This window comes from Leiobunum rupestre, chromosome 4, assembly GCF_980474605.1.
Source record: "Leiobunum rupestre chromosome 4, qqLeiRupe1.1.hap1, whole genome shotgun sequence".
NCBI lineage: Eukaryota > Metazoa > Arthropoda > Arachnida > Opiliones > Sclerosomatidae > Leiobunum > Leiobunum rupestre.
In genome coordinates this window covers 27,551,448-27,577,339 of record NC_143387.1, presented here as the reverse complement: position 1 = coordinate 27,577,339, position 25,892 = coordinate 27,551,448, and the positions used below count along the sequence as shown (strand labels likewise).

General features: G+C 32.2%; 1 protein-coding gene and 1 long non-coding RNA gene across 2 annotated transcripts in view; one reads left to right on the top strand and one right to left on the bottom strand.

Moving 5' to 3' along the window:
- LOC149947345 (NEDD4-binding protein 2-like) overlaps positions 1-17,785 on the bottom strand; it is a 30,541-nt gene extending 12,756 nt beyond the window's left edge. The window contains exon 1 of the mRNA XM_090172515.1: positions 17,619-17,785. Within this exon, the coding sequence (XP_090028641.1) occupies positions 17,619-17,667 (49 nt within the window). The 5' untranslated portion in view covers positions 17,668-17,785. The remainder of the gene's footprint in view (positions 1-17,618) is intronic.
- A 4,312-nt stretch (positions 17,786-22,097) lies between these two features.
- On the top strand, positions 22,098-23,425 carry LOC149947344 (uncharacterized). Its single transcript, XR_016480450.1, has 3 exons — positions 22,098-22,343; positions 22,653-22,778; positions 22,843-23,425. It is a non-coding gene; the product is annotated as an uncharacterized LOC149947344 (long non-coding RNA).
- The last annotated feature ends 2,467 nt before the right edge of the window (positions 23,426-25,892 follow it).

The following is a 25,892-nucleotide window of genomic DNA, read 5'->3' as shown; positions in this document are numbered from 1 at the left end:
TTAGAAACCCTATCTACAGTTAATAACCTTTTAGAACCCCACAATATGGTAGATAACCTTTTAGAACCCCACAATATGGTAGATAACCTTTTAGAACCCCACAATATGGTAGATAACCTTTTAGAACCCCACAATATGGTAGATAACCTTTTAGAACCCCACAATATGGTAGATAACATTTTAGAACCCCACAATATGGTAGATAACCGTTTAGAAACCCAACAGACAATTGGTAACATAGTAGTAGAAAGTCAGAGGAATGAAGTTTCACAATCAGATTTTATAATCCCAGAGGACAGTCTTAAGACTGTCCTCTGGGTTTAGCAAATGCCGCACACTTACAATCCAAGAGAGATTAATTAAAAATACCTATAGTTCAAAACCCCAGGGGGAGACCAAAAAAAGGTTCGACCAGAAGCAGAAATACAGCTAAACCAAAGCCTATTCAGGAAATAATTAATGTAAATAAACGTCGGGCAGTTTCAACTATAAGCAGATCTATTGGTAAGAAACCTAGATTATTAGATGACAGTGAAACCAACATAGATAGTTTAATTGTAAAAGGAGTTCAGTTTACGGTAGAGGATATAGAAATATTACATAGTGAAACACAGTGGTATACTAATAGGATTATTTATGCATTTAGTTTATTATTAAAGGAAGCTTACCCAGACAAAAATTGTTTTCAGGATACTATGAATGGTTTTGGTTTAAGCTTCGAAACTGTTCCTAAGGATATGATCCAAGTTTTACATTGTGGCTCAAAACAACATTGGCTAACTGTTTCCACCATAGGGTGTGATATTGGGGAGATAAAGATTTACAATTCATTACCTAGTATATTTCCAATCGAGTTTTTGCAACAAATATGTAATATTTTAAAATGCCCAAAGGAAACTTTATCTATGGAAGTGGTCCAAGTTGATCGTCAATCTGATGGACATAGTTGTGGCCAGTGGCGTAGCTAAGACCTGCGAGGCCCCCACGCAAAACTATATTCGGAATTTTATCCGGTATCTAGTATATACTTTGATATGAAATTAGGGGGCCCCTAAAGCTCCGGGGCCCCCCCGCACTGCGGGGTCTGCGGGGGCCTTATCTACGCCACTGGTTGTGGCCCATTTTCATTGGCATTTGCTTATTGCTTAGCAGCTGGTTTGGACCCTAAGTCCTCAAAATTTATTGAGCCAAAAGACATAAGAGCTTTCGTTAAAGATTGTCTATTAGAAGGAAGGTTAGTAAAGAAACCCGAAGAAATTATTAAAAACACTAGGCCACGTAAAAATCAATTGATTAACCCCATCGTATATGAGCTTTATTGTACTGATAATTGTAGACAAATTTTTATTCCATCAGTTAAATCAACTGTCAAACATTATGAATATCTGGAAAAACTAGTAGAATGTAATAAGTGTAAAAAATGGTTTCATCTTAAATGCACTGGAGTTAAACGTAAAGATATGCATTTATATGATAAGAAAGATACCCAGTATTTTTGTAGTGTGATATGTCGCAAATAATTAGCCTAAAGTGTATCACGGTCAAATTAATCTTAAATGTTAGAGCTAGGTTTTCGTAACTCTGGTGACAGTTAGCCAATGATTTTGATTATGTACAGTAAATTTAGTTCTATATCCATTGGGAATGGTTTTATATTTCAATGCTTATTTATTTAGTTGCTTAAATTTATTATAAAAGGAGATTATTTTTACCCCAGTTTTTACTTCACTTAAAAAGTAGGATTTGAGATTAATTAATCTTCGTATTATGCTCTCCCAAGTGCAGCCTCCCCGTGGCGAAGAGTGGTAACACTCACTATAGAGTACAGGGAAAATTTTTTATTCTTTTTTCAGTTAAGTTGACATTACTCTATTGTGAGTGGCTAATGGCACTTAATGAAATTAATAACGATGTTTTATTTAAAAACTATACCTAATATTGAATTAAAGTATTTGTATAAAAGTTTACAAACAACTGCGAAGTAAAAAATTAATACTCTAACAGTATATTAAAATAATTATATTTATATATATATTAAAATTAAATCTCGATTAGAATGATTATATATCGATTGGAATGATTAAATTTCGATTTAAAATCTATATACAATAATTGATACATGTATTTAGGGTCTTGCTGTGATAAAAATTGTATATTTACTCGATATTTACCTGAAAAATTATTATTAAACCCTTAGAAAAACACTTGTCTTAGTATTTTACGGGGTATTTCATTAAGTTCATTGATATTAAAAATTAGAATATGAAATCGAGATTGAAAAGATAAAATCGTGATTGAAATGATTTAATCATGATTACTAGGCCACTCTAAAGCTTGGCGATCTGCTCCTAGATTAAATCCTATCTTTTATTAGGAACCCTATACTTAACTTCATGTTGTCAGAAGTAATTCCCAAACTTTCCACTCAAATAACATTTTCCATTTTCTGTACCTTGACCAAGCGTGGAGCTCCGCCTTTTGACATGGCTATGTCTGCTACATTCTGAGGCCCAGAATACTTCAACCTGGGGACAAAGAATCCAGCAGCAGCATGGGAAGACTACAAGCGACTGTTTCAAGGTTATCTACTAAGGATCCAGGAACGCAAGTAGCACATTTTTATATATTGTTGGCCCCAGCTGGCCGTACGGCTTATGGCAATCTAACCAACCCGCAACCTGTTACTTTAGACGATAACTACGCTGCATTTTTAACTAATGCTCCTGGTGAAATTGTCCTGTTGGGAGACTTCAATTGCGACCTTAGACCGCGATCTAAGTCCAACAACACTAAAGTTCTCCAATTAAGTAGCCACTGCAACTTTAAAACAAGTAATTAAAGAAGTTACACGACCAATATCCGGAACATTAATCGACCATATTTATATAAGTCACCCGTCTCGAATCATTGATAGTGGCGTGCTTCCTTTCTGCGCCTCTGATCATTTACCTGTATACTGCGTTCGAAAAATTACCCTATCTAAACAACCAACTAAATTTGTCAAGACCCGGCACTTATCGCTGATAAATCCTGAAAACTTTGTTGTCACCTTACAAAGTCAACTAAAAAACAAAGATAAATCTAAATCTCTCTGTTGGAATCTTCAATCCGCAGTAACTGACACCTTAGATATTTGCGCTCCACAAAGATCTATTCGGGTGCACGTCGGTCTCCCACCGTGGATCAACGACGAAATAAAGCAACTAATGCACCTAAGAAATCACCATGGCCACAGAAGAAATCCTAATGATAATAATCAACATAATGATCTTTATAAAATCTTTCGAAACCAAGTGACTAACCAACTACGTTCTGCTAAAAAATCATATTTTAAAAATGAAATTAATAAAAGCAAAGGAAATAATGCTAAAACTTGGAAAATCTTGAATCGGCACACCAAGCCTAGATCAAAGAGTAACAAAACTGAAATCAAGGACCAAAGTGGCAACTTATACACTTCACCCGTACAAATAACAAATACTCTCCTCTTACATTTTACTACGGTTGCGGAAAGATGTCTGTTAAACCAAGTCTTGACAATTACTACAAGTATCCCAACCACAATTCTAAGCAACAATGTAACATTTACCTTTAATGAAATTGACATGCAGACAGTGATTAAACTACTGAAGCGTATCGCCCCTAATAAAGCAACTGGTCGTGATTTGATTCCCCCAAGATTATTGAAGGCAATGGGTCCGATATTAGCCCCTTTTCTTCTTTCTATAATAAACAATTCTTTTAAAACCTCAAGCTACCCTGAGGAATGGAAGCTTGGACGGGTGATTCCACTTCATAAGGGAGGAGATTCTATGGATCCAGATAATTATCGCCCAAGCGTTATCCCCTCAAGGCTTTCGATACAGTTAATCACATAATACTTCTTTCGGAACTAAAAAACCTTGGTTTCTCTGAGGAATCGCTAAACTGGATTGAATCATACTTAAAGGGCAGAATGCAAAGAGTAGACCTATAGGAGAACACTCGTCCACTTTTCTTCCAATTAACCATGGGGTCCCTCAGGGAAGTATCTGGGACCAATACTTTTCTCGATATATATTAATGGGTTACATTTGGCCATATCCCAGGATTGCACCTTACTACTCTACGCCGATGATCAGACTCTTAGTGCCTCTACCCGGACCCTCAACTTTTAATTAACAATCTCGATGATAATTTTCTTAAGCTACAGGAAAACCCGTTCCAGAGAAAACGAGTACTTAATTCTACCAAATCATTCTTTATGCTCTTTCATAAGAAAAATTCTTTTGACTTGGACGGTTTTCTGACTCTCCCTAATTCTACACTAAAAAGGGTGACAACATTTAAATACCTCGGCTTAGAATTTGATGAACATTTAACTTGGGGTCAACACATAATTAATACTTATGAAAAAGTAAATAAAAGGTCTTGGATTATTCGATCTTTACGACCAAGCCGTGATGTAGCAACGTTAAAAATGCTATTTAATTCTATTATACAACCAATTTATGACTATGGTGATGTGCTGTATGGTTCTGCCTCATCAAATAAACTAGAAAAACTACAAATACAACAAAATAATATATGTAAAATTATTAACGGTTAGCCTCGACGATCTTCCACTACTACGGCCTGAAACCAATTATCAATTCTTCCTCTTGATCAGCAAAGGTATCTACATCTTACGGTCTTTATGTACCTAATATTTAATGATCTGGTCCCAGACTATATTTCTGAACTTTTTCACAAACCAAATTCAATTCATCATCACAAAACCAGCGGTAGCCAGCGTAATTTTTTTATGTTGAAGAACTAGATACGAAACTTCGTAATATTTCCCTCAAGAGCAGAGGCATAACACTATGGAAAAAGCTTCCTTCATTTATACAAGAGATCAAGGGAACTAATTTGTTTAAAAAAAGAATTAACGCAACTATCACAAATTGAATGTGTGTATACTTTGTAAAACATTTAATTTAATAATATTTTTTTTTATTTATGTATAAATGTAAATGTAAAATAGCTCTGGACCCCCTTGGAAATCAGTTCGCTGAAGGGGATATCCAAAATAAAGACATTATTATTATTAATATTATTATTATTATTATTATTATTATTATTTGATTACCATTATGCTCCATATAACAACGCTGATAACTATCGATATAAATTTTTTCATACAAAGCAAATTGAACACCAACCATTTGGGGATTTCCTGGCTGATATACATTCTCAAGCAAAGAACTGTGGTTTCGCCCAACTGTTTGATTCACTAGTACGTTACCAAATCCTTGCAGGCATTAACCATTCTGAACTTTGGAAAACTCTTTGGGCCAAGCAGAATTTAGCCCTTGCTCAAGCAATAACTATGTGCTAACAGGATGAAACGGCTATTGCACACGCTGATCTCGTACACAATTAAGATAACTTTATTTCACATAGTTCTATTCCAGACACTGTCAATGCTTTAAACCGAGGACACCACATTTGACAACAATACACCCCTCAAGCTCCAGCTAATGTTCATCTGTGTGGTCCAGCTTCCGTCTCTGGGCGAGGATAGTGCCATCCTTACAGAACTAGACACGGTTTTCAACACTCACGAAGACCATTCCTCCATCAAGACCTTCAAGATATCTCCCTCCAGCTAATCGTCACAACCATTGCCCAAACTGGACTGCTGCACTTTCGCCAGACTAGATGCCCAGCCACGGATTCCATCTGTCACAACGGTAAAAACGAGGGCACTGGGCAAGCCTGTGTCGATCTAATTCATCACAATTTCTTGCAGCTCTTCAGACTGAAGGAATGCCGAAGAATTATCATCGCATTATTTGAAGTATGATACTGAACTTATTTTTCCACATATACCGCAGAGGATACGGAACACCGTTTGTCTGTCACCAACCTGGATGTGGAACAACCTTTGCCAACCTCCACCCTACAACTAGGATCACCGATATGGGTACTCTAATTTTTGGGAAACCCCTTCTGTAGTACAGGATATAGAATACTCAGACCTATCACTGCATACTATAATGGCTCTCCACACAAATTACCAGGAAATGCATCTTTAGTCATCTCTGATGAGTGTTATGAACCAATTTATATTTATAACGAGAAAATTTCATTTAAATTGGATTCAGGCTCACAAGTTAACAATTTAACTCTCATCCCTATGTTGCTTTACCCGGCTGTTGTATATTAAGCCACCAGATGGGGCGAAAGAAGTATGAAAAAAGAACAGACATGTAATTGTAACCAGAAGAGAAGGTAAAAGAATAATCTATGTTATTATTAAAGTATAATGTATTTAAGCTATCAAGCACAGTTAAATTAAGTAACTAGAATAAAAGGTAAAATAATAAATTACATCACTGTCAAACCAACTCTTAAGCAGCCAACATGCAGAATTATAGCATTTACCGGTCAGTGTTCCAATACTATGTGCAGCAGAGATTCAGTGTGCCTCCTTTGCGAAAACTAAGTGTTTAATACTTTTATGTTACTACAAGCAGTATGACCCTGATACTGGGTGCCATATCACTGGGAAATTCTCAAACTAGTACAGCTGATAAAGAAATCACTATTACGACTGTATATCCCTCCATCTACATGAAACAATTACCAAAGACGCATCAATGCAGGAAGACCTAACGGAAATTATACACCAATTATACCCGTAAGTTTTTGATCGAATCGGAAAACTCCCAGTAAGATATAACATTGAACTAATATCTAATGCAATACTACCTTTTGTAGCCACACCTCATAAACTCCCATACACTTAACAACAACTGGTGTACAATGAACTTCAAAGGATGTTCACCGAAGGCATAATTACCTCAGTGCAAGGCCCAACCGACTGGGTACATCCGAAGGGAGGCATAGGCATTGGCCTTGATCGACAAAAATTGAATCCGGCCATAAGACAACATACCTGGCTAATCAACACTGCCCAACTGATCTTCACACATTTACATGGAAGGTAATTTTTTTCTGTCTTGGATACCAAAAACGAGGGGTAAGACACTCTGCGAACTCGGTGTACACTGCCGTACCTTTGACAGTGCTAAATGGAACTCGCGAACTCTTGAAAATATGTACCTCTAACAGTGTTAAATGCACGAACTCAGTGTACAGATTATCTGAGACTGTCTTACCCCTCGGCCAAAAACGCCTTCTGGCAAGTAGAATGACTTATAACCAATGCTAGCTCATACTTATGTACTTTTACTACCCCATTTGGCCATACGGTATCTGCACAACTTCTGAGGTGTTCAAGCAGGTGATGTCCAAGTTTTTTCCCCATGATGAATTTCCAGACACTGAGATTGCAACCAACAACTTTCTACTATTGGATAAGGAATTAAAATCCCAAAAAATAAATGTGTATGGTATAATAAAAAACTTGGACTAGTTTTTTACAATTGTTTATATATATATTTGGCACAGTTGTAAATATACCTTATACCAATGAATAAATCTTAATCTCTCTGGTTAAATCTTATGTTTTATTATGAACCCTATGCTTTACTTCAAATTGGTCTTTATTTATTAAGTTTAAAGTAAAAATATTTAGTAATATACTTTTTGAGGATTTCAAATTGGTTTATTTTTTATGCGGATCTGCAGAGATCCTCAATTTTTCCTAAAAACTGTAATACGCTACTTTTACAATTACATTGGTGGGGAAACACATGTCAATAGATAATCGTCAGTTGTGGAATGCCATTTTAACTGGAGACATTACACCTCTTGATGACATTCCTGAGTCACTTATTCTTTAAGGTATTTACACGGTTCCCAGCCTATCACTAAATTATATTGGATCCCCCTTACAAAAATAACAGTAGTTTTTTCCCACATGGTGCCATATGTTTTTTTTTTTTATATTGACTACCTCTAATGGTATTATATTCACTGGTACACGCTCTTAAAGGTTTTATCTTACTTTCCCCTATCCTTACAATATCCTCTAACTATCCCTACCAATTCATTAATACCAGAAATTCATGTTTGAACGTGCATTTTGCTTAGTTCCTGTAAATGAATTGTATTTAAAATTTATAAAGTCATGTATTTATTTTTTTTCTTTTAAAACTTTTTTTAAAGGCCTTAAATCATACATTTTTTCTGATATTGTTTTCTTTACATCATTCACGGCAGACTGCTGGTAACCTTCATCAGGTTTATAGTCAAGTGTAAATTTAATTTATTGCCTACTTAGCAGATTAAATTCCAGCAGCTAATGAATTACTTCTCACGATTTTTGGATATCATCATAAGTCTATCATAAGGACCTTATGATATCATAAATAAAAATGGATTTGGAAGTGTTTTTTAGATATGTTCGGGATATTCTTTGAATATCCATATATTCTGGGGTCCCTTGGACATATTTGGATATTATTAGAACATCTGAAGGGGATTAGTATTATAGTTTTTATTTTTTACGTTTATTTTATAATTTAATTTTACATATTTAATACATTTCATAACTGTTTGTATAAACTATGACTTATTGGTTGCCTGCAAAGCTCTTACGAAATAATAATAATAATGTCTTTATTTGCCTTGGCAAAAAGGAAATCTCAGTTCAGTTTAAAACTATTTTACAATGAGGTCCCGTACACATTAAATTACTATATAAATTACCTGAAATGGGCAATCAAGTACTTTTTACATATTTAGTTATTTCAGTTTCAATAGTTCAGACTAGTAATAATTTTTAGTTTGGTTGGTAATTTATTCCATATTTGTTTTCCTAAATATGTGAACAAGCGTCATTAAAGATAGCTAAAATATTGTCTGGAAAAATAATATTGTCAACCTTATACTTATAAGTAAATTAAGGTCGTAACGGTGTTTTAATGTTAGCCAACCCAATTCATTAATTGATGTTGTTGCAGAGTCATATTTACTTTTATGTTGAATTATTTTGGTACACTGGTTTGAAGTTTTTTTAAGTGGCTATTCGTACACATGTTATAAAAGATTGACCCATAGTCAAAAACTGGTTGAATTATCACATTATATACTTGAATAGCTGACTCGAGTTTAAGGTTGTGTAGTAGTTGGTATAAGCACCAGATTTCTTGGGTTTAATTTCGCGATAGTATATTCTACATGGGGTTTCCAAGTCATATTTTCATCCAAATATATAAGTATTTAATTTTATCAACTGGGTTATGCTTTTTAATTTTTCAGTATTTTTTAAGGGAGAAAATAAAATTAATACAGTCTTTGTTAAGCTTAGGTTTAAACTCAGTTGATCGAGTTCTTTACCAAGAGACTTAAAATCATCTTGTAGTTTCAATAGAGCAGTATCAACTAACTCGTCAGAGGCGAGTAGTGAATTATCATCCGCATACTCGAAAGATGTTGAGGATTTTAAACATTTATACAGGATTTAGTATAGATATTAAAAAGTAAGAGGCCAAGAATTCTTCCCTGTCGGACACCTGAGATTATAATAATCTTATTAGATTTAATTCCGTTTATACTGACAGCCTGCTTTCTATTTGATAAATATGATTTGAGCCATTTTGAGACGTCAGGAGACACATTACATTAATTAATTAAACTTAAAAACTTCTTGTGATTTACACAATCAAAAGCTTTTGATAAGTCCAGAAAAACAATACTAACAAATTTATTCCTATCTAACTCTTTTTGTAAGTTCTCGTATAAATTAGGTTATACATGAAATAGTTGATAGCATAGGGATAAAACCAGATTGATTACCATATGAAGCATATCATTTTGTATCACAGGTTAACAGTTGGTCGTTCGCTATTTTTTCAGGAATTTTTGATAAGTATTGTAGAATAGAGATAGCTCTATATATATGAGTTGGGATTTTCATCTTTCCCAGATTGACTTAAAGATAGGGACTAATTTGGCTTCTTTCCATAGGATTATGTAATGTCTTAATTAATTTAACTCGCACTACAATCATAAAGGGAAGCTTTATTAAATTAGTAACAATAAAAATACGTGATTACATGAATCACTGCGCTTGATGATGTTGATCTGGTTATGTCAACTTCCATCCATTTGGAATTTGAATCAACTGTAATCAATAGATACCTATTTTCTATAGGTCCCGCAATGCACCCGCTGCCATGGAACTTCTGCTTCCGGCCAAGCCTTGTATCTTGCTGGTGGCATTGAAGCACATGTTGGCATACTTTACATTCTTTTGTAGTTGTTTCAAGGTCAATATCTATGTTTGGCCACCATACTTTTAACCGAGCCACCTCTTTCATGGCTACTATACCCTGATGTGAGCTGTGTAATTCCTGTATAAATTCTTTTCGATGTTTGTCAGGAATTACTACCTGGTTTCCCATCACAATTAATTTCGTTGATGTTGAAAAGATCAGTACGCCTGCAATGATATGGGATTAATTTAAGATTACTATTCATGAATTTCCTAGGCCATCCTTCTGTCATGCAGCTGCAATGTGGTATCATCTTTTGTAGATTCTCCCAAAAGTTGTATGTGCGTATTGTCGATAGACTCCACCATAAACACGTACTCTGCTGGTAATGGACTTGAAGCCTCCTCCCTTATTGGCAACGGCAGCGAATGCTGAATGTGAAACACTTTTGATGATGATACCTAAAGATCCCAATCATCGTATTTCTGTTTCCACAACTTCCTTCATACGAAATTGGCCTGGCGTGACAAAATTTTGGCATAAGATCCTTTTTTTAACAAAAATCATACTTCGACACCCTTTAGTTCTCCTAACACTTCAGAGAATAATTCTGTTTGTTTGTGAAGAATATCTACTAAGAAACGTTGTTGTGGAGCTGTTACTACGTTAATACGCTCGTGTTTTCTTAATACAGATGGTATCACATCGAGTTTGGAATATAACCATGTCCTTCCGTAAAGATTTTCCTGATTGTGGCGTATAACCAAAAGTGGTAATGTTTCTTCTTTATTGTCGTATTCAACATAGACCGTGCTTTTTCCTAATACATCCAGAAACTCCCCAGTAACTGACCTTAACGTCTTTGAGAATGGCTCAATACCTGTCGTGTTTGGAATACGAATGTATTTCTCCTCAGAGCCAGAATCAACTTCAAAAGAAAATTCTTTTCCATTTAAATGACAACAAATAATTTCTCTAGGTGGTGGTTCGTCGTCATTAAGTTTACGTTGGTCAAACTGAACATGGTGAACAGGATATTCGTTGATTGATACAAACTCCATATTTGATGAGATTGCAGCATCTATTTTTACTTAATTCGTGCGGATGGTTATATAAAAGCTTCAGCAACATCAAAAGGTTCGGTTATACGTACATTTACACTTAAGGTTAAATAATTTAAATTGGTTTTAGCATGCACCAATATGGAGCGGGTGTTGGCCTTTTTTTCAATGTTAGTTAGTTTTTCCAAAATACTAGATCCGTGGTGCTGTCCTTCTTGAAATTTATTTCTAAAATTAAGGTAAGTTCGTAACTCAAATTCAACTGAAGGGAAGCAGTGCCATTTTCTACGTCTTAACCCTGCCAGGATGCATTTGTCGCAACCAAAGTACCCATTATGGCCTTTCACTTTACAAATAAATGCCCTTGCCAGGGTATCGCAAATAAACCCAAATATTTCATTTCATTTTTGCACAACGTCTATTATAAGTCCACTATCTATCAGAACGTTAGCCTCTGTTACAAATGACGACAAATACAAATCAGAGAACTTTGGTTTGTTTAACCCGTGATATATAACGAAGGGCTTGGAATTTTCCATGGATGAAATTACTCCCAATATGGGTCAAAGTTGCTGGTAGTACTTGTTCCTATATAAAGGCAAAACATCGATGTTTTTCAATATATTGAAGACTGGTACTGTAGCAGCTTGTTCGTGTTGATGAACAAAACCGAAAGGACTACATATTGCTCATGTAAATATACATGATGTTTGAAGAAACACTTATTATTATTTTCCCGATGGTATGCTCTTCCTGATGAAATAATTTAAATTTAAGCTTAAGGATCTCTAAAATTTGTAATTAATCCTCATTTATAATATTACTGTTTATTTTTGTTTATAATGCTTCCGTATTCTTCAGAATATCTTAACTTTAACTACCGAAAGGCGACTAAACAGAACTAAATATAAAACAAATTACTGCTAGCTTATAAACAAGTTATTTCAAATTCCCGCCTAATAATTCAAAATTGTTGATTTCTCTAAATGTTAATTAAAGCCTCAATTAACTTAGCTTAGCATTCATAAACGAAATTTTGAGGCGCGTTAATGAAGTAGTTAAATTTATATACAAAGAAAAGCATTTAATCGTCAAATTAAGTTTAGGAGCGATTTTAAAATTTGAAATGTCGGCGGGAAATTTGAATTCGGGAAAATGTATGTGTTTAAAAACTATGATTAACGACTTAAATTGGCTTAATTTTTCGATATATTATCTAAATTAAACTCAAACTGGGATTAGTATCGATAAAAAACCGAAGATATTTAAATAAAAATAGTCTAAGCCCGAACTCGTATTTTGAACTTTTAACAACAAACATAACAGGATTAGAGGTTTTACAATTAAAAATGTTCGATCCTCAAATATTTTCATTCTTCGCGTTTTAGAATTTTTACTTAGTTTTTTTAGATTTCGGTTATAGTTTCATCTCAAACCAGTAGACTAGACGTGATTTATTTAGTTTTACATTCAATATTATTAATTTTAAAGCGGTTTAACCATTAGAATTCAAAATTCCCGTCAAATTTTCAAAATTTTCGTTTCGCGGGTTAGCTTAAATCTGCAATTAATAGAGTCTTAGGATCTCTAATTACCATAGTTAATTGGGTTAGTTGGATAAAATTTCTATCGTTTCCGTAAATCGTGAAATTTCACCCTTTTCGACGGTAATAAATTTCTGTGGAAAAATTTACTATTCCTTTAGATTCCAGCACTAAATAATATTAACTAAATAGTTTAGAGGCTAAAGAAGTAGAAACAAAAAATTAATCTGCTAGAAAATAGCATTTAAAAATTGGACAAACGCCTGTAATTTCGTTCTTCACGCATTGGATAAGCGTGTCGAGTGAAGCTTACCACCAGTGTTTAGCTTAGTAGTGCCTTCGCTATAGAACCCCTGTAAAAGTGTCACTTTTGCCGCATTTCGCTGCTCGAGGAGAAGTTGGCATACACGTACTTTGAGCGAAATTTCGCGTTTTAGGAAAACGATAGATACCACTGCGGCTATTTCAGCTCATCTATAAATTATTAATTTGTATTGCTAAAGAAATAATTTATTTTTTAATTATAATTATAAAATATCAAGGAATTATAACCAAAATGATTATTAAATTTATTAAGAATTGTGTAAAATTAATCTTGGAAAATGATTACGTTTCATATCATTAGTAATGATTACAATAATACCGAAATATTTAATTCATCAATTACAATTGGCTGTAATGATACGTTCACGCAGTTTCCAATGCATACCAAGCTCATTGAATCAGCATCTATTTTTGCAATCAGTAATAATTAAACTTTGTTGTTTACCGAATTTCAATTACCTATAAATCGCGTGTAGCATGCATGCAGGGCCCCCACTCAAATATTAAAATTTTTTATAGGATTATATTTATAAAAATATAGGACTATTTTTTCAAATTATAGGATTTTATAGGACTAAATATGTTATTTCACTTACTAACTTTATGAATTTAAAAAACAAAATCTATATTTAGTGAAATAAATCTTTGATTTTCACTTGAAAAATAGAAACTATTGAACCATTTCATCACAAATATATACTAGTAGCTAACCATGTTAACAATAACAAAAGTATAGACTAGAGTGACTTTGTATAGGAATTTATCTAGCCATTTAACTGAGTGGTTGGATTTGAAATGGGCAAAATATCAAAATTATAGGATTTTATAGGACTTTTTAGGGATTTTGCTAAAAATATAGGATGTTATAGGACATTTTTGAAAATATAGGATTTTATAGGAAATATAGGACCTCTGGGGGCCCTGTGCATGTAGTCATTATACTTGACGCGTTATATATATATTAACTTAATAAGTTCATTAGTTTTCAATTATTTATATTTACCAATATAATATAACAACTATAAATAGTTACTTCTTCAATTGTAAATTAATTGGGCTAGTTTGAAGCCTCTCTATCGTTTTCATAAAACGCGAAATTTCGCTCAAAGTACGTGTTTAGCCTCTAAACTATTTAGTTAATATTATTTAGTGCTGGAATCTAAAGGAATAGTAAATTTTCCAGAGAAATTTATTACCGTCGAAAAGGGTGAAATTTCACGATTTACGGAAACGATAGAAATTTTATCCAACTAACCCAACTAACTATGGTAATTAGAGATCCTAAGACTCTATTAATTGCAGATTTAAGCTAACCCGCGAAACGAAAATTTTGAAAATTTGGCGGGAATTTTGAATTCTAATGGTTAAACCGCTTTAAAATTAATAATATTGAATGTAAAACTAAATAAATCAGTCTAGTCTACTTGTTTGAGATGAAACTATAACCGAAATTTAAAAAAATAAGTAAAAATTCTAAAACGCGAAGAATGAAAATATTTGAGGATCGAACATATTTATTTGTAAAACCTCTAATCCTGTTATGTTTGTTGTTAAAAGTTAAAAATACGAGTTCGGGCTTAGACTATTTTTATTTAAATATCTTCGGTTTTTTATCGATACTAATCCCAGTTTGAGTTTAATTTAGATAATATATCGAAAAATTAAGCCAATTTAAGTCGTTAATCATAGTTTTTAAACACATACATTTTCCCGAATTCAAATTTCCCGCCGACATTTCAAATTTTAAAATCGCGCCTAAACTTAATTTGACGATTAAATGCTTTTCTTTGTATATAAATTTAACTACTTCATTAACGCGCCTCAAAATTTCGTTTATGAATGCTAAGCTAAGTTAATTGAGGCTTTAATTCACATTTAGAGAAATCTACAATTTTGAATTATTAGGCGGGAATTTGAAATAACTTGTTTATAAGCTAGCAGTAATTTGTTTTATATTTAGTTCTGTTTAGTCGCCTTTCGGTAGTTAAAGTTAAGATATTCTGAAGAATACGGAAGCATTATATACCAAGGGAAATAATAATATTTATTTCGTAAGAGCTTTGCAGGCAACCAATGAGTGATGGTTTATACAAACAGTTATGAAATGTATTAAATATATAAAATTAAATTATAAAAGAAATGTAAAAAAAACTATAATTACCCAGCAAACACTAATCCCCTTCAGATGTTCTAATGATATCCAAATATGTCCGAGGGACCCCAGAATACATGGATATTCATATAATATCCCATTCATATATAAAAAACACATCCAAATCGATTTTTATTTATGATATCCAATGGACATACAAAAATCGTGAGAAGTAATTCATAAGTTGCTGGAATTTCGTGATGCCAAACATTATCCGTTAATGGCAAATTAAATGTCAAAATTCACGCATTAAAAACCGAATTTCGGAGTTTCACGGGGTGTGGACGTAGCAATTTGTCTACGTTCACGGGGTGTGAAGTTATTAATTTCCCTTTTACGGTTACTGCAACGCGCAATTTAATTCCAAAAACCCTTTAAATGCATTAAATACGAAATTAAAATTAAGGAAGATACTTATTGTTCCTTCGTATTGCCAAAAATTATCAGTTAATTGCAAATTAAATGGCAAAATTCACGCAATAAAAACCGAATTTCGGAGTTTCACGGGGTGTGGACGTAGCAATTTGTCTACGTTCACGGGGTGTGAAGTTATTAATTTCCCTTTTACGGTTACTGCAACGCGCAATTTAATTCCAAAAACCCTTTAAATGCATTAAATACGAAATTAAAATTAAGGAAGATACTTATTGTTCCTTCGTATTGCCAAAAATTATCAGTTAATTGCAAATTAAATGGCAAAATTCACGCATTAAAAACCGAATTTCGGAGTTTCACGGGGTGTGGACGTAGCAATTTGTCTACGTTCACGGGGTGTGAAGTTATTAATTTCCCTTTTACGGTTACTGCAACGCGCAATTTAATTCCAAAAACCCTTTAAATGCATTAAATACGAAATTAAAATTAAGGAAGATACTTATTGTTCCTTCGTATTGCCAAAAATTATCAGTTAATTGCAAATTAAATGGCAAAATTCACGCATTAAAAACCGAATTTCGGAGTTTCACGGGGTGTGGACGTAGCAATTTGTCTACGTTCACGGGGTGTGAAGTTATTAATTTCCCTTTTACGTTTACTGCAACCCGCAATTTAATTCTAAAAACCCTTAAAATGCATTAAATACGAAATTAAAATTAAGGAAGATACTTATTGTTCCTTCGTATTGCCAAAAATTATCAGTTAATTGCAAATTAAATGGCAAAATTCACGCATTAAAAACCGAATTTCGGAGTTTCACGGGGTGTGGACGTAGCAATTTGTCTACGTTCACGGGGTGTGAAAGTTATGTTGTTTATTTGATTTTCAACTATATAATTTTGTTATGTAGGCATACGTTATAAATTTTCATATTGAAATTAGTTAATATGTTATAAAATAAGTATTTAAATGATTCCCTTTTAAAAATGTATTTTTATTACAGTTGCTTATTTTAGTTTTTAACTAATTAAGGAAAACGAACTAAGTTTGGATTACTATTTTGTTATGTAGGCATACGTTATAATTAATTAGAAATGGCATAACTAATTATATTATATTAGGAAAACGAACTAAGTTTGGATTACTATTTTGTTATGTAGGCATACGTTATAAATTTTCATATTGAAATTAGTTAATATGTTTAAATGATTCCCTTTTAAAAATGTATTGAAATTAGTTAATGTTTAAATGATTCCCTTTTAAAAATGTATTGAAATTAGTTAATGTTTAAATGATTCCCTTTTAAAAATGTATTTTATTACAGTTGATTATTTTTTATTATAGAAAACACTAAATGTGTTACCACCTGACACTAAAAGCAATGAAATACGATGGTACTCTAGCCTTTGGTAGTTATAGCAGGTAACGTTTGGGTGGACGTAGAACTTCAGCTATATCCACGGGATGTCGCTGCAGCATCGTTCTACGTTCACACCCCGTGTAAGCAGCCCGCCGTGCTACGTTCACGGGGTGTGAGAGTAGCAATTTTGGCTAGATCCACGGGGTGTGGATGTAGACACTCTCTTTACTTAGTACATAAAAAACGGGTCCTAAATTCTTGTTCATAGGAGAAGGGAGCACATCTTAGTTTCACCTATAATATTTTGCAATTCTTAAATATTTAAAAATAACCAACTGAAAATGTTTTTCGATAAACTCCGCGATTTGGGGTTATGCTATAAGTAACATAATGAGTGTTAAATCCCTTGGATATAATACAAATTGTAGTAAAACATGTGTAACCAGAGTACCCAACATATAATGCAAGACTGTTGAACAGTTCAAAACTAAATGAGTTTTAAATGAACTGCCATGCTAAGTAGAAATCCAATACACCGAAATAAGATACATTAATTATCATGCTCAGCAATCCAAGCATATGTTTGCAAAGATTTTATCATATATTAATTTGACCATGAAACAAAGGCTTTATATTATTATACTTAATATGTACCATGATCCGATCCATAGCCAGGTAATTTTGATTTCTTTTTCTTTGGCATCTTTAATTCTTTCAATCTTTATGTCATGTACTATTAATTACAAAATAAGCATTTACTAAATATTTCAATTCTTCCAAAGCGCAAAGTACGACGCCATCCAACCAAAACATTTTAAAAACTCCCTATGCTCTCTTTACATTCCAACCTAGGAATGTTTTCTTTTTTTTTTTTGACATCCACACATCGGTGTCGACCCAAGGCCTTAGACACCAGCACACAATAACTGATTAATCAGGGTGAGATATCTGTACAGGGGTGGGGACCTCACACGGCCATCCACAAACTCTGCCTCCCAGACGCTTGGGATTACAGGAGTACGCCACTACTTCCGGCAGAAGGTGTCTGCTCCCGGCAAGTAAACCTTCTGGGCTCCTGAAAGCTTTTTTTTTATTTTTTTTTGACATTCACCGCAGAATGATGTACTTTCTGTCAATCTCGTTGGACTTTGCGCTGCCGCACTGGGGAGTTTCTCCATTTTACCGTTAAATTTTTACATCTCCGAGTGGACAAAGTACCCTAGGAGGGGTTATACAACCACCGTGTCTGTCTGTCTGTCTGTCTGTCTGTCCTGCGAACGCGATCGCATTTTCCGTGCAAAGGTTAATCATTGCGTACGCAGTTTCTCGAAATCTCTGTGTTCTGAGTTGCTAACATCAAGAATGTATTAAAGTTACTAAGAATATTTGAGCATAGCATTAACCCCTGGTACCATCCTCACAGCTTTTGTGGAGAAAGTTCGTCTGCATTTAAGGCGCATTCAAGGTTATAGGAAATTTGGAAGACTGGTTACACTAGCGCCACCTACCCGCCAGCGCACCGTACTACAAAAATAAATACGAATATTATTTTTTTTTCATGGCGGATCTGCCGTCTGACGGAGTTTTTAAAATGGAGGGATTTACGAATCGCTCAAAAGAAATAATTCCTTCGGAATAGTAAAAATTCGATTAATAATTACTTAGAATTACATTTCATAGTTTCCCTAAACATCTTTTAATGTAATTATTACTAATTTCGTTGTTAAATGGTTTTTTACTAGTTTTATTCAACTAATACAACTAAGCCTTGGTGTTCCAATTTCAGAATCCAAATATCCTTAAATTTACCTAGAGCTGCATTATATCATAGATTAAGAAATGCTTTGTTATATGATTATATTTACTGGAAACTTTAATTAGTACCTGAATTAATGGCTTTAAAAGTCGCTTGGTGACTTAGGCCTAAGGTGGTACCTTGGGTATTAGCCTAGCTGATTATTAAATTATATGTTAGAAAGCAAAATTTAATTAATAGAAATATTTATATTCTTAAAAATATGTAATACAAGAATGATAAATTTAAACATTTGAAAATTCAAAATACTGTGTGGTTTTTAAATAGAAACTAATACCACTGCTTACAAATGTAAAACTTTAGCCAGTTTTCTATTCCTTCTCTCGTTACTGTCAGACTTGCAGTCATTTTTTCTCATAGCAGCTTTTGTTGCAGCGTGCTCTTCATTATATGAAAGGAGTGAACGATGAATGGAGCATTTTATAAAAAAAATGTCGGGCTTTTGTTTTGGTCTCTTCACACATTAAATTTGGCATTGGGATTTCTTTTAGTTTATAGTCCAGTTTTGCCATCAAGTTTGTTTTGTACATGGTTCTATTAAAGAGCTGCTCAAAATATCTATCAAATTTCATGATTGCATCTGCAAATTCTGTAGTTGGCATTTTTAGATTTCCACATTCTTTCTCAGAATCATTAACATAAGCCCTTAAAATGAGAAGCATCTCGTTGTCACTTTCCATTTTAGTGGTTTCTTTCACCATTGATATTTTACAGTTTTCACAATTTGGATGCATCTCAATCATTTTTTTCCCAATGTACCCAGCAACATTAGTTAAAACATTTTTGTGAGCAAGTGGAAGGTAATCAACTGATCAACATCCTCAAACAGGTCAATTTCAGGCTCAAGATTAAAAATTGAAGGTTCAGCATTTTGCAACAGTTTGTTCCTTTAAAAATATTTACATCAATCTAGGAAAATTATATTGAAACAGATTCTAAGCTAACCTCATGAGGAGGGCCCTAGCATCAGTTGAGAGCTGGTGCAGGGAGGTCAACCTCATGGTTAATCCTAATAAAACTGTCTTGGTTCCTTTTACTCGTAGAAGGATAAAAGGTATGTTTGAGGGTATTTCCTTATTTGGAAAGGACCTAGTGGAGAGCACCGAGGTGAAGTACCTCGGGGTCATCCTGGATAGCAAACTAACATGGAAACCACACCTTGACTACATAGTCAAGAGGGGCAAAATGTTATTTTGGAGAACTAGAAGTGCAGTTAGCAAGACCTGGGGCTTAAGCCCCAGGACTGTGTACTGGCTGTACACCATGATCATCAGACCTATCCTGTCTTATGCAGCTGTGGTCTGGTGGCCAAGGGTTACTTTAAGGACTGTGCAGTTTGATCTGCGCACTCTGCAAAGGCTGGCTTGTGTCGGCATTACAGGAGCCATGAGAACAGCCCCAAGCGCTTCTCTGGAAATACTCCTGAATATGCTTCCTCTCCACCTTTTTATTGAGGAAGCTGCCCTTTTAGGTGCCTATAGGCTTAACCAAAATGGCTGGTGGAAGGCTAATAATTGGGAGCATAGCCACACCAAGCTCTTCCGAGATATGTCCAATCAGATGCCGATTTTAACAATGGGCTCTGATCTGATGGTTACTAAACTCCACTTTAGTAAACCTTTTGAGGTCAACTTCCCTAGCCGTGCGGAGTGGAGTCACTTGACCCTCGGTACCAGAGGAGAGATCGTCTGGTTCACTGATGGGTCTAAGACACACTATGGCACTGGTGCGGGGATGTATTGCCTTACTAATAATTTTGGCTTTTATGAAAGTCTAGGGATACACACTAGTGTATTCCAGGCTGAAATGTTTGCCATTTTCTCCTGTGTTGCTCACTGTTTACATCAGGGGTATCATGGGAAGGTTATCCAGATTTATTCAGATAGCCAGGCTGCTCTTAGAGCTCTCAGCCAGTATAGTATTCTTTCTAAACTGGTTTTTAGCTGCTTAGATCTCCTCTGCACTCTTGGGTTGCACAATAAAGTTCAACTTTGTTGGGTACCTGGGCATAAGGGGCATCTTGGGAACGAAAGGGCCGACGCCTTGGCCAAGGAAGGTGCGAGGGCTGGGTTCATTGGTCCAGAACCTGCTCTCCCCATCTCCCGAGGACTTGTACGCGGCTTAATCTCCAAGTTTATGTCGGATCGTCAACTCAGACAATGGTCTGAAATTGAGGGTCAAAGGCAGGCCAAAGAGTTCACTCTTGGCCCTTCTAGGGAGAGAGCTAGAGAATTACTCTCGCTCTCTAGGTCCAGTATTAGGATTGTTACTGGCCTACTAACAGGTCACTGCCATCTTAACAGACATTTAACGCTTATTGGGGTCAGTGATGACCCGATTTGCAGATCTTGTCTAGCTGAGGAGGAAACTGCCTCACATGTACTCTGTAGCTGCGATTACTATGCAGCCCAGAGGTTTGAGCATTTGGGTATGCATCGGTTGGAGACGTATGACGTCTCTAATATCACGGCCGGGCAGATTTTAAGCTTTATGTCGGCAATAGGACTTATTTAAGTCAACCAGTTTGGGGATGCACAATGGACCTTAGGTCGAAGTGTTTGGCTTGCCACCCCACTCAATAATAATAATAATAAGCTAACCTCATATTGATATGGAAAAAAGAATGTGGTTCAAAGTGACTCGAACATAAAACGACCCCAGCTTATTATTAATCCAAGGTTACATGTAAATAATTATAGTGACAAAGGCTTAGCTGATATATTTCTATAAAGTGCATAATACATGATTTAAAACCGTAAACAGTAATATTTACCTTAAAGAATCCTTAGGAAAACGAAAAAATGAAAGATCAGGGTTATTAACCCTCGAATTTCTACAGTTGTGGACTGCGCAATGTTGTTTATTCCACTTCGCCGATTTACTAAATCCCTCCATTTTTAAAAGTCTATCCCGCGGATACCGCCGGAAGTAAAAATAATATTCGTATTTATTTTTGTAGTACGGTGTGCTGGCGGGTAGGTGGCGCTAGTGTAACCAGTCTTCCAAATTTCCTATTAAGATGCCAATCCTTATGGCTGTATGTATTACAGGCCATGTTCCTTCATCCATGGTTATACCATATAGCAAACTTGAATTGGAAAGCAGACGAATTTAAGCTACAAAGGCTGCGAGCATAGAGTATACTCTATGATGTTATCGAATGAGAGGAACTGCGCGGAACTTTGGAATTTCAATTATTATCGCGTAATGTGTAATTTTTTGTAAAATATTTTTTTTGTAATATTTAAGTTAATTAATAATAAAAAAGTTAAACACCTCTTGAGATTTTTTAACGCAAAGTAAAGTTTTGAAAAACGTTATTAAAATTTGGTCATTCTGGAGCCAGAAGTCGCCGTCGACGTTTTCTGTATATAAATGTAAACATAAACACGTGGTTCTCCTTACAGCTGTAATTTTGCTATGTAGTAACTTCCAGAGGCCTTTGTTTTGTATTAATGTTTAAAAATTTATTTTAATTAAAGTAGTGAAATAAATGAATTTTAATTAACTAACTGACACTTGGAAGATCACTATGAATGAAAATAGTGATGGAAACTTGGAAGGTATTTAAATCTGATGAATATAATAAACCAATGTGAATTTCCCACTGAATGATACACGACTAAAAATTTAGAAAACTAAAATTTACAACTTGAGTACTTTTCAAGAAAGAGGCTTATGCACAAGTTCTTTCACTTTCTCAAATTTTGCGGACAGAGTTTTGGTAATATTTGTGATAATTGGAAGTACGACCTTTCAACAAATTAAATCAGCAATTTCATTCGGTGATTATTATTCAAATCACATTGGATGTAAGGGCATAGAGCAATTTTTGGCCACAAGTGGATTTCAATGTTTTTTTAAAATGGCAGGTGAATCCCGGAGATAGGGTACAGCTCTCTCTATGAATGTTGTTACTATAGCCATTAACATGATAAAGCTTTGCTGCGGATACCTAAGGTTTCCTCTGTCGGACAATTTTATCAATCCAACTAATGGTGAGTCAGAATTAGGCTGTGATACATTTTCAAGGCACAATTCGCAAAAATGTTTTTCCTCTAGGATTTGTACTACATAACCAGCCAAGTATGCGATACTTGCTAGCCGTAAGGTGCATCTCTGTGTATCTGGGTACTCATAACTTCAGATGGTAACGTAACTTCATTGCCGTTAAAAATAGTTGAAAATCCATCGAGTCTAGTATCAATCATGGCTGATAGATCTGTGAAGCTGTCTTGGGGAACGTTAGATGTTTTAGGTTTTGTTAATGATATAGTGCCTCTCTTAAGGTAGGATTCCAAACTGAATATAGTTTCTCTTGCATCAAGCATGTCATTCCCTCCAGCCATTTTCCTGAGAATGCTGAAAAACATTTCAATAGCATCGCTCGTTAAATTTCTTGTCAAGACAAACTGGAAACCAGATTTAAGGAGGTATGACACGCAAGATATTGTAGACAATGAAGTTATTCTAATAGATATTATAGATTCATATGTTTCCTTGGTCAATATTTTCTTTAATTTGCGGATCTTTAGACCTTGATAGTAATCACTTTCCTTAAAATGTCCCACTACAAACAAATCTTGCGTGATGCGTAAGCTTCATTGACCCCAAAATCTTTTCTAGATATGTTCTTAGTCCATAATTTGCATAAACTTTCATCAACTGGAAACTGATGAAATTATACATTGATATTCTTCTTAGATTCACAAAATGGAAGACAACAAATTTTTGTGGTGGACATTTTTGCAAATTAAAAATAGGCAATATTTTAAAACTTAAGTTTGAGAAATGTGAACTTAATTTAAAGAATAATAAAGGTATTTATTAAATAATATTGTGGTTATTTATTTAAAATTCTGATAAAAAATGCGAATACTGGTTTGAAAATTGTGAAAAACAAAAGAAACTTTGGTTAGGCTTAGCAATTAACTTATAAAACTCAATATAAGCATATTACTTTAATTAAATAAATGTTTTAAATGAAAACTTATTAGATAAAGATCAAATCATAAGATGTATATCCCAAACTTTCCAGAAGTTTTTGAAAAACAATGCAAAAAGGATTAACTAGTTGAATTTACCGCCATAGAAAACTATTAAATATCCCGCTAATTTTTTACATTTAACGGGGGGCTCAGACAGCGCTCCTAGTGTTAAAAGGTATTCGCGGAAATACATAGGAGAGGAAATCTTTGCCTGGGCCGCTATGAGCGCGAAGCAGATCTCGAGACGGCCGTGCACCGACGCTTGTTAAGCTACGGTGTTTTTTATTTATTCTACATAATTTTAAATATTTATAAATTATATTAATCTTATATTTTATTAAATATTTATAAATTATATTAATCTTATATTTTATTAAATATTTATAAATTATATTAATCTTATATTTTATTAAATATTTATAAATTATATTAATCTTATATTTTATTAAATATTTATAAATTATATTAATCTTATATTTTATTAAATATTTATAAATTATATTAATCTTATATTTTATTAAATATTTATAAATTATATTAATCTTATATTTAATTAAATATTTATAAATTATATTTATCTTATATTTATAAATTATATTAATCTTATATTTATAAATTATATTAATCTTATATTTATAAATTATATTAATCTTATAATTAATTAAATATTTATAAACTATATTAATCTTATAATTAATTAAATATTTATAAATTTTATTAATCTTATATTTATAAATTATATTTAATTTATATTTATAAATTATATTAATCTTATATTTATAAATTATATTAATCTTATATTTAATTAAATATTTATAAATTATATTAATCTTATATTTAATAAAATATTTATAAATTATATTAATCTTATATTTAATTAAATATTTATAAATTATATTAATCTTATATTTTATTAAATATTTATAAATTATATTAACCTTATATTTAATTACATATTTATAAATTATATTAATCTTATATTTATAAATTATATTTATCTTATATTTAATTAAATATTTATAAATTATATTAATCTTATATTTTATTAAATATTTATAACTTATATTAATCTTATATTTTATTAAATATTTATAAATTATATTAATCTTATATTTAATTAAATATTTATAAATTATATTTATCTTATATTTATAAATTATATTAATCTTATATTTATAAATTATATTAATCTTATAATTAATTAAATATTTATAAACTATATTAATCTTATATTTAATTAAATATTTATAAATTATATTAATCTTATATTTAATTAAATATTTATAAATTATATTTATCTTATATTTAATTAAATATTTATAAATTATATTAATCTTATATTTAATTAAATATTTATAAATTATATTAATCTTATATTTAATTAAATATTTATAAATTATATTTATCTTATATTTATAAATTATATTAATCTTATATTTAATTAAATATTTATAAATTATATTAATCTTATATTTAATTAAATATTTATAAATTATATTTATCTCATATTTAATTTAATATTTATAAATTATATTAATCTTATATTTAATTAAATATTTATAAATTATATTAATCTTATATTTAATTAAATATTTATAAATTATATTAATCTTATATTTAATTAAATATTTATAAATTATATTTATCTTATATTTATAAATTATATTAATCTTATATTTAATTAAATATTTATAAATTATATTAATCTTATATTTAATTAAATATTTATAAATTATATTTATCTTATATTTATAAATTATATTAATCTTATATTTATAAATTATATTATTCTTATATTTATAAATTATATTAATCTTATATTTATAAATTATATTAATCTTATATTTAATTAAATATTTATAAATTATATTAATCTTATATTTAATTAAATATTTATAAATTATATTAATCTTATATTTAATTAAATATTTATAAATTATATTTATCTTATATTTAATTAAATATTTATAAATTATATTTATCTTATATTTATAAATTATATTAATCTTATATTTATAAATTATATTAATCTTATATTTATAAATTATATTAATCTTATATTTATAAATTATATTAATCTTATATTTATAAATTATATTAATCTTATAATTAATTAAATATTTA